The sequence below is a fragment of the Zalophus californianus genome, chromosome 8, assembly GCF_009762305.2.
Source record: "Zalophus californianus isolate mZalCal1 chromosome 8, mZalCal1.pri.v2, whole genome shotgun sequence".
NCBI lineage: Eukaryota > Metazoa > Chordata > Mammalia > Carnivora > Otariidae > Zalophus > Zalophus californianus.
In genome coordinates, this window is record NC_045602.1 from 79,146,723 (window position 1) to 79,161,858 (window position 15,136).

A 15,136-nucleotide genomic window follows, 5' to 3' on the forward strand; every position below is an offset into this window, starting at 1 on the left:
TTTGCTTCTTGGTGTTGTACATTCTATGGGTTTGGACAAATGTATAATGACATGTATCCATCATTTTGGTATCATAGAGTATTTTCACTGCCTTGAAAATCTTTCTCCTCTGTTTGTTCCCCCACCTCCCAATCCCTAGCAAAAAAAGTCCCTGATCTTTTTACTGTCTGCATAGTTCTGCCTTTTCCAGAGTGTCATATAGTTGGTATTGTACAGTATTCTACAGTAAGCTTTATCAGGTCACCTTCTTTTACTTAAAAATAGGAATTAAAGTTTCCTCCATCTGTTTTCATGGCTTAATGGCTCATTTTTTACTTTTAGCTCATTATTCATTTTGTTTAATAACTCCATTGTCTGGATGCACTACAGTTTATTCATTCATCCATTAAAGGGCGTCTGGGTTGCTTGCAAGTTTGGCAGTTATGAATGAAGCTGCTGTAAACCTCCCTGTGCAGGTTTGTGTGTGGACATATGTCTTTACCTCCTCTGGGTGAATACCAGCGAGTGTGATGGTGGATTATATGGTAATAGTGTTTAGTTTTGGAAGAAACTGCCAGACTCTTCTCAAGTGGTTTTAAGTTTGCAGTCCCACCAGCAGTGAATGAGAATTCCTGTTGCTTTACATCTTGACCAGCATTTGGTATGCTGTTTTGGATTTTGGCCATTCTGATAGGTATGAGGTAGTATTTCGTTGTTTTAATTTGTGTTTCCTTAAGATGTTCTATAAGAGGTGGAACATCTTTTCATGTGCTTATTTGCCATTTCTGAGGTGTCAAAATCATTGGCCGATTTTTAAATTGGATTGTTTTCTTATTTTTTAAGAGTCCTTAATATGTTTTGGATACAAGTTCTTTATCAGATGTCTTTTGCACATGTTTTCTCCCAGTCTGGCTTCTTATTTTACTCTCTAGACTCTCTATTTCATAGAAGTTTTTAATTTTAATGAAGTTCAGCTTACTGGATTCTTTCTTCCATAGATCATGCCTTTGGAGTGGTATCTAAACAGTCTTCACCACAGCCAAGGTCATCACGTTTTCTCTTCTTATAGGAGTTTGAGTTTTGTATGTTACATTTAGGTCTGTGATTATTGTGAGTTAATTTTTGTAACATGGAGGGCCTGTGTGGTGTGTAGATTCAGTTTTTTTTTTTGCATGTGGATGTTCGGTTGTTCCAGCACCATTTGTTGATTACTACTGAATTTTTTAAATATTAAACCAACCTTGTATTACTAGAATAAACCCTACTTGGTCATGATGTATTTTCTCTCTTTCATATATTGCCAGATTTGATTTGGTAAGTTTTTGTTGGTCATTTTTGTGTCTGTATTCATTAGTGATTTTGCTATATAGTTTTCCTTTCCTGTAACGTCTTTTGTCTAGTTTTGGTATCAGAGTAATATTGCCTTGTAAGATGAAGTAAGAAGTATATCCTCCTTTATTTTCTGAAAGAGTTTGTATAGAAATGATAGAATTTCTTTAAGTGTTTATGGTAGAATTCACCAGGAAGCCACATCTGCATAGAATCTCTTTTAAACAAGTACAGGTTATTTTGGTTTTTTACTTTAATTCGTATAGAAATTTGTGTTTCAGAGCACCAGCTCTTTGTTTATTGATATTCTCTACTGTTTGTCTGTTTTATATCTCATTGATATCCAGTGTTAATTTCATCATTTCCAAGTTACGGTGGAATTTTAGATTGTTGATTTCAGATATTTTTTCTTGTCTAATAAAAGTATTTAAGGGTATGTTTAGCACACTGTTAAAAGCACTGCTTAGGGGCACCTGGGTGGCTCAGTCGGTTAAGCATCTGACTCTTGATTTCTGCTCAGAATGTGCTCTCGGGGTTGTTGGATTGAGGCCTGAGTCCAGCTCTGAGCTCAGGGCAGTCTTCTTATCCCTTTTCCTCTGCTCCACTTGTGCTCACTCACTCTCTTTCTCTAGAATAAATAAAATCTTAAAAAAAAAAAGCACTGCTTAGGTATGTTGTGCTTTTAATATCATTAGGATCAAATTATTTTCTGAATATTTTTACTTGATATAGAATTAGAGGTTTAAAAAATATTTTTTTCCTTCATCATCATTGTTTTATGGCTTTTATCTTTACTTGTCCTTTGTTTCCCTGTGTGAACGTGTCTTTCTTTTTCTTTGCTTTTAAGAACTTTTAAGCATTCATCATTGAGATTATGTAATAGTTTATGTTTATCCTACTTTAGTTTGATTTTCTTAGATCTTTGAATTTATATATTCAATTTTAAAAATTTTGAAAAATTCAGATACTTTTTGTAAGTGACTAAGGTTTCCTTTCATGCTTTTTTCGTATGCTTCCGTTGGGATAGTTTTTACTGCTACATCTTCAAGGCTTCCAGTCTTTTCTTTTGTAATATGTAATTTGCTGTTAAGCTTACCCAGTGAATTTTTTTCATATTCTGTGTTTTTTTTTTTAGTTCTACAGGTTTCATATTTTTCCTTTAAGGTCACATATATTTGTAATAACTATTTTAAGGACCTCATATGCTAATTATAACATCTTTGTCATTTCTGGGTCTATTTCTACTAACTAATTTTTCTCCTTTGTAGCATTCAGATTCGGGCAGCCTCTTTATATTGTAGCCCTAGACTGAGGAAATAGATTTTGCTTGTTTGTTTTTACTATTAAATAGTTTTTCCTCCCTATACCCATTTATCACACTTTTGAAAAGTGAAGGAAAATACATGATTTATTTAACTGAGTAAATCTAATTTGAGCAATAAAACAATTAAAATGGGCTATTCTCTGAGATAGGATGTAATTTTTATTTTCTATTTTTTTGATGATGATACTTGCTGTAATTCTTATTTCTGACTACTAAACAGAACCATTTTGGAATTCCAACAGAATACATTAATAGTCCTAACATAATTCTAAGATCTCATCTTTTGCAAACAAATGGCAGCCTTTCCTGAACTGGTTTGGAGGCTGATGGGCAGCGTGTTACCTCAGAAGTTTCTAATTTAAGAGGGGATGCAGTTAGGCGGGTTATATAAGCTTTTTGGTATAATAAAATATTTGAGTAATTCACCGTCTCCTGAATGTATATAATATACATTAGGAACTTTTAGGAGCTTTAACTTTAATTAAATTCCTGAGTGTTCTGAATGTTTTAAAGATGTTTCTTAACGAAAAATTTTTGTCCAGATTGATAGGTTGTATGATTGGAAAAAGAGCCCCGACTCTGATGTGGCTGCTACTTTAAAGAAGCAGAAAAAGAATACAAAAGATGAATTTGAGGAGCGAGCAAAAGCTATTATTGTGGAATTTGCACAGCAGGTAAGAAAACTTTCCCTTCTTAATGAAGAGTCTATATCATAGAATATTTTTTCTTTTTGTTCTGTTGTCCTTATAATAAAGCCAGCAGTTTCACTAATGCTGGTTCTATTCCCTTATCAATGGCAAGTAGTGTTCTCCATTCTTTTCCCTTATCCCTTTTTTCTTTTTAAATTAGATAATATTTCAAAGATCTGTCTTTGTAGTCTGAATGTTTAAATTTTAAAAAATAAAGTTGACTTGGAGGGGCACCTGGGTAGCTCAGTCAGTTAAGCGTCTGACTCTTGATTACGGCTCAGGTCATGATCTCCGGGTTGTGAGGTCGAGCCTTGTGTCAGGCTCTGCACTCAGTGGGGAGTCTGCTTGAGGTTCTTCTTCCTCTGCCCCTTCCCCCTAAAATAAATAAATAAATTTTTTAAAAAAGTTGACTTGAAAGAAACTATTCTGTGATACAACTAATACCTTCAGGATATTCATGATCTCTTGAGTGTTTTTGAGGAATTTCACAAAGAGGAGCCATTTGCTTATCTGTCGCCTTATCAGTCATGCTGTCCTGGGTACTTCCTTCCACAGTTTGGCCTTTTGGAATGATTTTGCTTTTTATGTTTCTAGGGTTTGAATGCAGCTTTGTTTTATGAGAATAAAGATCCCCGTACTTTTGTGTCCTTGGTACCTACCTCTGCGCATACTGGTGATGGCATGGGAAGTCTGATCTACCTTCTTGTTGAGTTAACTCAGACTATGTTGAGCAAGAGACTTGCACACTGTGAGGAGCTAAGAGCACAGGTTATGGAGGTGATGATCAGCTTTTGAGTTTATTTTCCCTTTTGCTTTTAACAGTGAGTTCTTGGGTGGGGGATGTCTTCTGTTATAGTGTAGCGTCTGTCTCACTCCCTTTAAACTTATGTCTCTCAGGTTAAGGCTCTCCCAGGAATGGGCACCACTATAGATGTGATACTGATCAATGGGCGTTTGAAGGAAGGAGATACAATTATTGTTCCTGGAGTAGAAGGGCCCATTGTAACTCAGATTCGAGGCCTCCTATTACCTCCTCCAATGAAGGAATTACGGGTGAAGGTAAGCCTAGGTGGTAAGTGTTGACACATGGGCACATGTACAGTGTGTATGAGTTCTGTTGAGGTCACTTCTTCACTTCGAGAGCTGCTTGGCTTAATATGCCCTTGCTCCTCAGCCTCTATTAGATGTCTTCATAAAGGGATCATCTGTCAGAGTGGAGAAGTGTGCAAGTTCTTATTATCTAAGCTTTCCATGAGAACTGAAGTATATTGTTTTGGTTCTAAACTGCTAACTAGTTTTTTATTCACATTTTTTTATTATGAAATAAAACAAATACAGAAAACTACACAAAATGTAGAGGAAAAGTTGAACAAATTTTTAGGAAGCAGACAAACAGATGAAGAGTAGAACATTGTTGACACCCCGGAAGGCTGTGTGCCTCTCACGGATGTTAGCCACCCCCCACACCTTCCTAAAAGTTAACTGTGCTTCCATTTTTATGATAGTAACTGATATCCTTTATTAAAAATAGTTTTAATACCTGAGTGTGTGCCCCTAAAAAATATGTATGGACTTCATAGAGTCATTCTCACTTCCATTGTATCTGGCTTTTTTTAACGCAAAAAAAAAAAAAAACAAAACACTTTTAAGATTTACCCATGTTGTTTCATATAGCTATAGTTCATTTTTGTTGTGTGGTATTCTCCATGAATACATCATGGTTTATTTATCTGTTCTGTTGATGGCACGTTTAGGGTATCTCTAGCTTTTAAATTTTTGCTATTAACAACAGTGTTGTTGCTTTGAACACTCTTGGTGCAGTTGTGCAAGTTTCTGCGGGGTATGTGCCTAGGAGTGAATTGCTAAGTCCTCAGCTTGTGCTCAGCTCCAGTTTTACTGGATAAGGCCACACTGTTGTTCACAGTGAGTCCAACAAGTTACACTTTCAACTGCAGTATATTAGGGTTGCACATCTGTCAGCTCTTTGATGCTGTCAGATTTTTAAATTTTTCCATCTGGTAGCTCGTTGTTTCATTTGGTACTTACCTGATTGAAATATGGTTGGCCATTATTTTGTATGTTTATTAGCCATTGAAGTTCACTCCTCCATAAAATGTCCCTGTGGTCCAGCACTGTCTGTCTTTATAGTCACGGGAGTGGTCTGTATAGTCAGGAGACTAGACTGTTGGTGGCTTGAATGCGTCACAGCATCTTCTTGTCTTTCTACCTTTTCTATGGTGTCTTAAGAAACAGAAGTGTTTAATTTTGATGTGGAATTTACCAATCTTTTGTGTTTATTGCTTTTTGTGTCTACTTTAAGAAAAATTTTCCTACCCCACAGTCATGAAAATATGGTCTCTTCATCATCTCCTACTCCTAACCACTTTTCAGATAAATGTGGTAGCAAATGTTTTGATCTCTACAGAACCAGTATGAAAAGCATAAAGAAGTAGAAGCAGCTCAGGGAGTAAAGATTCTTGGGAAAGACCTAGAGAAGACATTGGCTGGTTTACCCCTCCTGGTGGCTTATAAAGAAGATGAAATCCCAGTTCTTAAAGTAAGTTACTTAAATTTTTTTCCCTCCGAAGCTATATGAGTCTGACACACCAGCAGGGCACATGCTGGTAGTGCTGAGTGAAGTGGGCACCACTGTCTTTGTGAAGCCTTACCTGGTGGCTCATAGCAAACAGTTGATGTGTTTAGATTACTTCAGTTTGCACAGTCCTCTGAATTAGCATAAGTAATATTTATATACACTAGAATTCTAAAATACACATTTTATTTAAAGAAAAAACGAATCAAAAGCCCAGAATTTGTTGTTCATGTTTTTAGGTATCCGAATATGCCGACAGAACTCAAGAAAATTTTACAAGGAAGTAGGAGTTGTTTTAAAGCTTGTGTGCCTGTCTGTAGGAGCAGATGCCCACTGGAGTCCAGCATAGTTTCCCAAAAGCAAACTTTGAATTTATATACTCACTTGCTGAAGAGAAGATGACACTCCCCCGAGCACATGGGCTCATCTCGTATGCTGGGACTCCTGTTACTTCTCAGACGGCACCAGGTCACCACCATCAGGGAGTTGGCCACCTGAGGGGAGGGCCGGTAAGGAGAGGGCAGGCATCCCTCTTTGATCAGGCCCAACTATGGCAGGGACTGCTGCGTTCTCCATGGCCTGGACACGGCTGTCCTACTTCCTCCTGGGGGAAATATCTTCATCTCTGAAGGAGCAGTGACAGAGGAAAAGGACGCCGAGCTTAGGGCATTTCAGTGAAGGCGTCCAGCAGAGCCCGTGGGCTACCGTAACACGTCACATTGATGTAGTCCTTTTAATTTTGAAAAGATTCTTGTCGTTGCATTCTGTTCACCCAGCTACCTTATTTGCCAAGTACAGCAGAGGTTAAATAGATTTCTGTATTAGTAAATCTAAGACAAAGGTGAAGCATGGGACACAGCTCGGATTCGCCTTCTGAATCTCCTCCTTTCCAGCACGGGTTCTGCTATGCCTTATGTCTTCTTAGCCTTGGTTTCATAGTTTCATGTGAATACTTCATTAAAAAGAGAAACACAGTTTAATTCTAGGCCATTGCTGATATATATTTACAACCTTGTCACATTTAACTTCTTTTCAAGGATGAGTTGATCCATGAGTTAAAGCAGACGCTAAATGCTATCAAGTTGGAAGAAAAAGGAGTCTATGTCCAGGCATCTACACTGGGATCTTTGGAAGCTCTACTTGAATTTCTAAAAACATCAGAAGTGCCCGTAAGTAATCCTACCCGACTCCACAGGAGTCCGTGATAGTCATGGTTTGTAGTGCTGTTTCTTTTCCTGGACACAGGCATTTAAGCTCAGAAACTCCCTTTCTACAGTATGCAGGAATTAACATTGGTCCAGTCCATAAAAAAGATGTGATGAAGGCTTCGGTGATGCTGGAACATGATCCCCAGTAAGTGATTTTTCTTCTGCTGTGAAGGCTTTTTCATATTTCATGACACACTCTGTTTCTTCGAATGATCTTTATTGTGTTTGAACCTTTCAGGTATGCAGTAATTTTGGCCTTTGATGTGAGAATTGAACGGGATGCACAAGAAATGGCCGATAGTTTAGGAGTTAGAATTTTTAGTGCAGAAATTATTTATCATTTATTTGATGCCTTTACGAAATATAGACAAGACTACAAGAAACAGAAACAAGAAGAATTTAAGTAAGTTGGTCATTTTACTTACTTTGGGTCTTTGGTAATGAAGTTGGTTGAGAATTACCAAGTACTAGTTTCTCCCACTATCCTGAAAGTAAAGTGTTTCTGTGAAACCTTCCATGAGCCAAAATGGCATAACGTGAAGAAGCAATTACCATTAATTTATATGGGAAATTTTCTGAGCACTCCCAGGCCCAAACAGTAAACAAAATAAATCGGAGCGAAGCCCAGATGCTCACAGACACAGCTCACAGCTCTGGCAGCGTGACACTGAGATGCTGAGTGTGGTCCCTGGGAAGAAGCTTGACGGGGCCACTCTGTTTGGGGTGCCCGTGGCCTCTTAATGGGTCACTGCAAAACCAATGCTAAACGTTTTTGCTTTTTGCCTTTTTTTCATAAGACCAAAATCCTCCTCTTTTGGTGATGAAGGAAAGTATGTACTAACATAGGTCTGTTGCAAAAGTAAGGTGGCATCTGGCGAACCTTGGCCACGTGGGGGAGTACCTGTACCAGAAAGGTTTGCGGACGATAGAAGCATGGCATTTGCTCATCCAGAAGAGGCTGCATCCTGAAATAATGTATTAAAAACCATAAATTCTGCCCATCTGAGGCATTTCAGCAGTGTGTTAACTAATCCTCTGTAGCCTTGCAGTTTTTAATTTTCAAATTGGCAGGCCTGGGTGTCATTAATTGGTGAGTAGTCGCTAAAACCCTCTTACTGGAGTTTCTTATCTGGGATTACATGAAAGGAAGGATCAAAATGAGAACGTGCACGGTGAGGAACTGAAATGAGGCGAGGTATTCCATAGGAGGAGAGTTTGTTCCTCCAGCTGACCTCACTGCTTGCCCCGTGTAGGGGGCATCGCTGCAGGTGCTAGATGAGTCAGCAGTGACCCTGACCAGGTCCCTCCTCTTGCGGCTCAGGCGAGACAGGCAGTGAACACATGAGAAGTAGGGTAAGGGCTTAAGAGCAGAGCAGGGAAGGCCTAAGTCAGGAGGAGAGCCATGACAAGCAGTGTGGTCCGGGGCAGCAGCTCAGCTCTGTTGGTCTCCCATTCAAGTAGAGAGCTGGAGGGCATGGGGTGAGCCGTCCAGACCCACGGGGAGTTGTCCGGGCAGAAGGGCAGCACTGGGAGGCAGCCGCATTGAATCTGACAGAGAGCAGTAGGAGATGGGGTTAGAGAAGTTGGTGGGACTCTGTAGGCCCTGGGGAGGATCTGAGGGGAGCAGCGAGGAGTCTCTTGTCAGGCTCCCAGTGTTCCAGGCAAGACACGAGGGTGGCTCAGACCATAGGGAGTGATGGCTCAAATTGGGGTACGTATTTAAAGGAGAATTGCCAGATGAGTGTTAGGATTTAGATTGGGGGATATGCTTGCTTGAAATCATGAAACCAGAAGTGAAAAGCCATGGTTAGAGCAGACTGCCAGACCCTGTGAAAACACTTAAGCACATGCTTGATAAGCAGAGAAGTAGTGGCCTTTTGGATCACCTGATTTGGGAACATGGTACGGAGATGGTGGCTGTGGTTTGATGCCTGGTGGGTCTCAGAGTAGGCTGCCTGTGGGGCCTGTCAAGGTTCTAAGCTCCATCTAAATTTAGGGGCAGGGCTCAGTGCTCCTGTGATATGGCTTCTTTAAGACTTGGGAAGCAACAGCAGGGATGGAGGGAGGGGAGGGAGGATGGCCGGGGATGGAGCACTCCAGGCAGGGGGCCTGGACCAGAGCAGACACCACTGAGGGCTGTTCACAGCGTGCGCCCTGCTCTGCCAGCAGCGCCTGGGGAGTGCTGCTGTTCTCCAACAGGGGAAGCCTCATACTCACTTGTATTTGGGTTTTTTTTTTTTTTATGTTTAAGTAGTTTTGTCAGCTTCAAAATTTTTGGGTTTTCTTTTTTTCTTTTAGGCACATAGCAGTATTTCCCTGCAAGATGAAAATCCTCCCCCAGTATATTTTTAATTCTCGAGACCCAATAGTGATGGGAGTGACTGTGGAAGCAGGTCAGGTGAAACAGGGGACACCCATGTGCGTCCCTAGCAAAAATGTAAGTTTTGGTTGTACTTTCAAAACTTGAGTGTGGTCTCTTAAAGGAATAAAATGGGGAGACCAGGAGTGGTGACGACAGGCAGAGCTTGTCACCTTCTGTGATTTATACCTCAGTAAGGAGTGTCAGTGTTGATTCTTAGCACCAGGGATCAGTGCTTCAGCAAATGAAAGGTGCAAGGTACTTTGAAATATTGCTCTTTTAAAGATGTTTTGAAGTTTCAAGCCTGGGGAGAAGTTTAAAGAATAGAATAATGAACACCCATATTCCTTTCCTTGAGATTAGCATCTGCCTAAGAAAAATTAACATTAACTCAATAATGTCCTGTAATTTATAGTTCTCACTCACATTTCCCCAACTGTCCCAAGTGTCTTTCATAGTGCCATCTGCCGACCTGGTCCAGGATTCCTTCAAGGTGCATTGCGTTTGGTTGTTACAGGTTTTAGTCTCAATAGGACCAGCCCCCCATCCTTTCTGGACAGTCCAGTTGTTTTGCAGATTATTGCTCAACTTGGATTTGTCTGATTGTTTCCTCCTCGCCAGATGGAAGTTACAGTTGTTGAAACGGATACTGCAGGCACAGGTGCTCCCACCTGCCTCCAGCCCCATCACACAGGCTTTCTTACTGTGGCGAGGCCATCTTTGTTTACTGGGGCAGGTGCTCTTGGCTCAGCATCACTCTTAGAAACACATCTTTCTCCCTTTATAATTACTAAGTCATCTCTGGGGCACTTTTGAGTACCTGTGAATATCATGTTTCAACAACCTTTATCCTGATAGATTTAGTAATTGGTAATCCTTGCTTAAGGCAGTTATACAAATGTTGGTAACATTGTGGTCTGCCCCTCCCCCCCATACTTTTGTAAAGAACCTTCCTCCCCACTGAACTTTTCATTAAGTAACATACACACTCCCTTTTTAAAAAACTTGATGTTCTAATCCATTACCAGTATCCATTCTGGTCAGTGGGAGCCCATTCGAGCTGGTTACTTCAGCACTTGGAGCATTTTCTTCCTTTCTGGTGCAGGAAGATGCTCCAGGCTCATCTAGTACTTTCCTGCCCCAGACCTGGTTCCTTTAGTGGGAAATGGCACTTAGAAATGGAGCAGTAGGACTTGTTGCTTCTAGGGGTCGTTGCTTTTATACCATTTCAGTGGACTGAAGTGGGACATTTGCTTGCAGCAGTTACCTCCTGTGGGGCTTTGGCCACACCAAGCACTCCTCGTTTTCACTCTTACTCTCCCGTATCTCTTGACAAGGCCAGCAGTGGAGTGCTTTTCTCCTGCACTGTAACTGAGCTCAGCTTGCTCCCAGCGCTCATCCTCTAACCTCGGCCTACAGGGCCCCACATCATGTGTCCCTGACTTAATCCCCTTGCTCACCGTTCTGACCACTCCAAGCTCATTTCTGATTGAGGAGGTTTGTGCCTGCCATGCCCTCTTCCTATGGCACGTGCCGTGTGAAATGATAGAGCAGAAGTAGTAAGGCACGCTGGATTTGACCGGGCACTTTCCAAGTTGTCAAAAGCATATGAGTCCTCTCCTTCACAAGCCATCTTGTGATGGGCAGAGGGGGTGTGGTGGTGTCATTTCTGAGCTTCCCAATGAGGAAGTCACACACACTGTGATGAGTGCTAAGGAAGGGTCACAGAGCCAAGGCTTTTAAACTGGCTCGTTGGCTCGTTTTTATTTCAGCTGTCCAGTTGCAGTGCCTCTGACTGGCAGGATTCCTCTGCTTACATTGCAGTTCTTATTTTACAGTTTGTTGACATTGGTATAGTCACAAGTATTGAAATAAACCATAAACAAGTGGATGTTGCAAAAAAAGGACAAGAAGTCTGTGTCAAAATAGAACCTATCCCTGGGGAATCTCCCAAAATGTATGGAAGACATTTTGAAGCTACAGACATTCTTGTCAGTAAGGTAAGTGTCTCCTAAAAGTGGCCCATTTTAAGAAAGGGGGGTCGACTCTTCTCTGGTTACCTTTACGAAGTAGCTCTGAGGGCTGGAAGTTTGAACTTTTACAGTCTGAGAGGACTGGATTCTTCCTCAGGGCAGGTCTGTGATGTGGCCTTGTCTTTGTTGAGGAAGGGGCCTCTGCTACTCTAAAAGGCATACGAGCACTGCATTGTATTTTGGCTAAGGTTTCTTTTTAATGAGCAGTAGCCAATGACAGGCATGGGCCACACTGCTTTTTTTTGGGCTCGTGGTTGTTACACTGTTGCTGACCCTGTTTGTGCATTGGGCTTGCAGATCAGTCGGCAGTCCATCGATGCCCTCAAAGACTGGTTCAGAGATGAGATGCAGAAGAGTGATTGGCAGCTTATTGTGGAGCTGAAGAAAGTATTTGAAATCATCTAATTTTTCCACATGGGGCAGGAATTGGAATAAATGCAGTATCATGTTCTAAAATCACCAGGAAAAACCAGACAAAAATGGAATGGATGGATCTGGACACTGATGAACTTAAGTATGGAAGGAAAAAAATAGGTGTATAAAATGTTTTCCATGAGAAACCAAGAAACTTACACTGGTTTGACAGTGGTCGATTACATGTCCCCACAGTTGTTCCAACGTGCCTGTTCACCTGCCCCCGCCCCAACCCTTCTCTACTGGCTGCTGTTTTAAAGTCTGCCCTAACCCAAATTTGGATTTTTATTACAGATCTAAAGTTCTTTCGATTTTATACTGATTAAATCAGTACTGCAGTATTTGATTAACCAAGCTTCTGCAGATTTTGTGATTCTTGGGACTTTTTTTGATGTAAGAAATACTTATTTATGCATATCCCTTCCCACAGTGATTTTTTTTTTTTCCCCAGCATTCTTCTGCCGTATTGCCCTTAGGAATTTTTTGAAATAGAAAATTAGGCACTCTGATCTCTGCTTTGTGTGAAACCATGGTGTAAAGCATAGCTGGCTGCTATTTACTGCTTGTATAGTACTGAGAGTCCACTGTAACCAGCACAATTCTGAACTACCAATAAAGAAAAGAGACATCCACCAGTGAGCTCTGCTAGGCTTCCATGCTAGCGTAGCTTCTCTCCATGAGTCATCAGCTTTGGTGTGAGCCCTCATGTGCCAGCACACGTTAGCGTTAGAATTTTTGTACATGATCTTGGTCTAGTTTGTCCCAGAAAAGTCCTATCATGCAGAGGTTTCCTGACGGGGCAGTGAGCTGATGGACTGATTGGGCTTAGTGCTCCAAAGTTGTCGCAGAGACATCATGGATTTGGATTTTAGCTAGTTTTCCCGAAGAATGTGGGAAGTCCACATGACAATATCTTTTCCCCACTGTAAGAAATCCGTTAGTGTGGGATGAATTCTGGTAACAGATCCCTAGTATCAGACTACCTATTTATATTTATAGCAGTGTTGAAGGCAATGTGAAGTGGCTGAAGAAAATGTCCCCAAGTATTCACTGGCATAGGATTACAAATTATATTTTTTCAAGATTTAGGGTATAGCCTGGCCTAGAAAACACTTTATATACATTTGAAAATCTGTACCATTCTTCAGTACTACTGAAGTTTCCTAAGGGACGGTAGACGCAGAAACAATAACGCTAAGCCAGCTGTGGGACGTAATTTTCCCAGGAAAAAAACTGTGTGTTCTAATTTAAAACAAGTAAAGAAGATTTTCTTAACATGCTGCTGTGTTCATGCTTGGGGACAAGAGTGAGTGAGTGATAAGATTATTTAGAAGCTTTACCCGGAACAAGCAGAATCCCAGTCTGGGAACTCTCAGGAATTTCAAAGCTTAGCATGGAGCCTGTAACAGTCCGGCTTGTAGGATTCCTCAGCCTTTAAATATAATAAACAGTGCAGGATTTGCTTCCTAAAGGATTCACAAAAAGGAGCCTGTACAAAATATACATACAGTTCTTTATTAAACAACTGTAAACACTTCACTGTAAAAATCCATAAAACTTTATAAACAAACATTTTGTAAATAGAATCTATACTACAGTAAAAGAACACAATTATTTACATGCAATACTGACAAATTTGGCACTTATTGAAAAGAAATGTACAAAACACTTGCTTAAAAAGAAATTTAAAATTATAAAAACTCCAAGCATTACTGTCATGCACTTTGCCAATACCTCACAAGCACTTATGGTACAGCTAGCGGAGAGCACCAGGCTCCCTGGTGAGATTTATGTGACTTTTAATGTGCTTCCATAAGTTTGTTGTAAAACCACCTGAACATTGTCAAGAATAAAGTCAAATGCCATGTTCCAAACCGATTCCACCGACTGCTGCATCAACCTAAAAGGTGGGTTAAGAAAAAAACAGCAGGTAAGACCAACTCCTCCTCCCGAAAGAATCAGTTGAATGTGTTTGCTAGGGTTTTAAACTATATACATCTCGAGGGGAACAATCTTTTGACATGATTTGGGATTTGAAATGAAGGCTCCCCCCCGCCTTTCCCTAAGTCCACAGTTAATGGCTTGTGCAGCAGTGTAGAAGCTGCTCCGTGCCTCACCGCGGGTAGCCGTGAGAGATGCCCCCCTTTTATCCTTCTGATAAAAATATCAATTACCTTTTCATGTATTTTATAACTAGGTCCAGTTTTTCCAAATCTTTTTCCTCTATTAGATCAGTACAGTATTTCACAACTTGCAGGATGTCTTCTTCCATTGGATCTAGAGAGGGGAAAACCTGCAGTAAGGACCAACTTCTGAAGAAGGCAGACCACTAGCTGCAGGTATAAAGGACACGTGTGTTTCTCTATCCCACTGACTTACAGCCACCAAACACGGGGTCTATAGTGTGGAGCTTTTCAGAGTCAGCCCCAGAGTTTCAAAGGTTAGAGGGGGGCTGGGTTTAGCCTACCAGATTTAGAGAAAGGAGTTCCATCTCTACGGATGAGTCTGCTCCTGTTCTAAAATCCTAGAACCATTACACTCAGTCTGCGGCTGTCCCGCCGGCCAAGCCAACCTGAAATGGTAGTTATCCATTCTTTGAGCAAGGTCTTCACATCACTGAATTCAACAGCTCCTGCTAGGTTGGGTGCCGGGGGTCTTCTGCAGCCAGCCGGCTCAGGCTGCGACCCGGAAAGGCCTGGCACACCTGAAGTGGAAGCAGAGAGGTCTCCCTGTTAAAGAAAACAAACGATAAAAAGTGCTATGTTGACATAACAGCGAGTACGTTAAGATCTGATCAAAGAATAGGTCAAAGTTTACAAAGTATGAAAAATATTACCAGAGGTTTCTCAGAAGCAGGACCTTCATGTTTTAGAAACCCATCGATTAACTTCTGGGGACTCCCGCAGGCCCCGGCCAGAGTTTTTACAGGACTGTGAAGCAACTTTTTTACAGGACTCTGAATTTTTTGGGGGGCACTGATGGGATTGTTTTTCTTATTTCGTTTCTTTTCTTTCACTGCTGCTGGTTTTAGCTGACGTAACAGGTTCTTTGGCACTAGAAGAATACGAACATGACATCTTCAACAAAATATGTCTGGACAGTACCACGAGTTCTCTTTCCTCCTCAAATACAACCCCAACGCGTACGCACACATGTCCCAACACAGGCCCCCGAGCCAGACCGCGCATGGGGGAGGCAGTACTTGGCT

General features: G+C 41.1%; 2 protein-coding genes across 11 annotated transcripts in view; one reads left to right on the top strand and one right to left on the bottom strand.

The window, feature by feature from the left end:
* Nucleotides 1-13,415, top strand: part of EIF5B (eukaryotic translation initiation factor 5B) — a 91,786-nt gene extending 78,371 nt beyond the window's left edge. For both annotated transcript variants that reach the window (XM_027620780.1, XM_027620781.1), the window contains exons 15-24: nucleotides 3,175-3,306; nucleotides 3,916-4,098; nucleotides 4,219-4,380; nucleotides 5,747-5,878; nucleotides 6,952-7,083; nucleotides 7,191-7,267; nucleotides 7,361-7,525; nucleotides 9,421-9,559; nucleotides 11,320-11,481; nucleotides 11,812-13,415. In XM_027620780.1, coding sequence (XP_027476581.1) covers nucleotides 3,175-3,306; nucleotides 3,916-4,098; nucleotides 4,219-4,380; nucleotides 5,747-5,878; nucleotides 6,952-7,083; nucleotides 7,191-7,267; nucleotides 7,361-7,525; nucleotides 9,421-9,559; nucleotides 11,320-11,481; nucleotides 11,812-11,919 — 1,392 coding nt within the window. In that variant the 3' untranslated portion in view covers nucleotides 11,920-13,415. The remainder of the gene's footprint in view (nucleotides 1-3,174; nucleotides 3,307-3,915; nucleotides 4,099-4,218; nucleotides 4,381-5,746; nucleotides 5,879-6,951; nucleotides 7,084-7,190; nucleotides 7,268-7,360; nucleotides 7,526-9,420; nucleotides 9,560-11,319; nucleotides 11,482-11,811) is intronic.
* Nucleotides 13,416-13,424: 9 nt separating this feature from the next.
* The window catches only part of REV1 (REV1 DNA directed polymerase), a 101,152-nt gene continuing 99,440 nt past the window's right edge, over nucleotides 13,425-15,136 (bottom strand). For 8 of the 9 annotated variants that reach the window (XM_027620773.2, XM_027620775.2, XM_027620774.2 and 5 more), the window contains 4 exons: nucleotides 14,765-14,982; nucleotides 14,501-14,657; nucleotides 14,103-14,205; nucleotides 13,425-13,828 (listed from right to left, as the gene is read on the bottom strand). In XM_027620773.2, the coding sequence (XP_027476574.2) occupies nucleotides 13,717-13,828; nucleotides 14,103-14,205; nucleotides 14,501-14,657; nucleotides 14,765-14,982 (590 nt within the window). In that variant the 3' untranslated portion in view covers nucleotides 13,425-13,716. The remainder of the gene's footprint in view (nucleotides 13,829-14,102; nucleotides 14,206-14,500; nucleotides 14,658-14,764; nucleotides 14,983-15,136) is intronic. The other variant, XR_003524497.2, reaches the window with a different exon arrangement.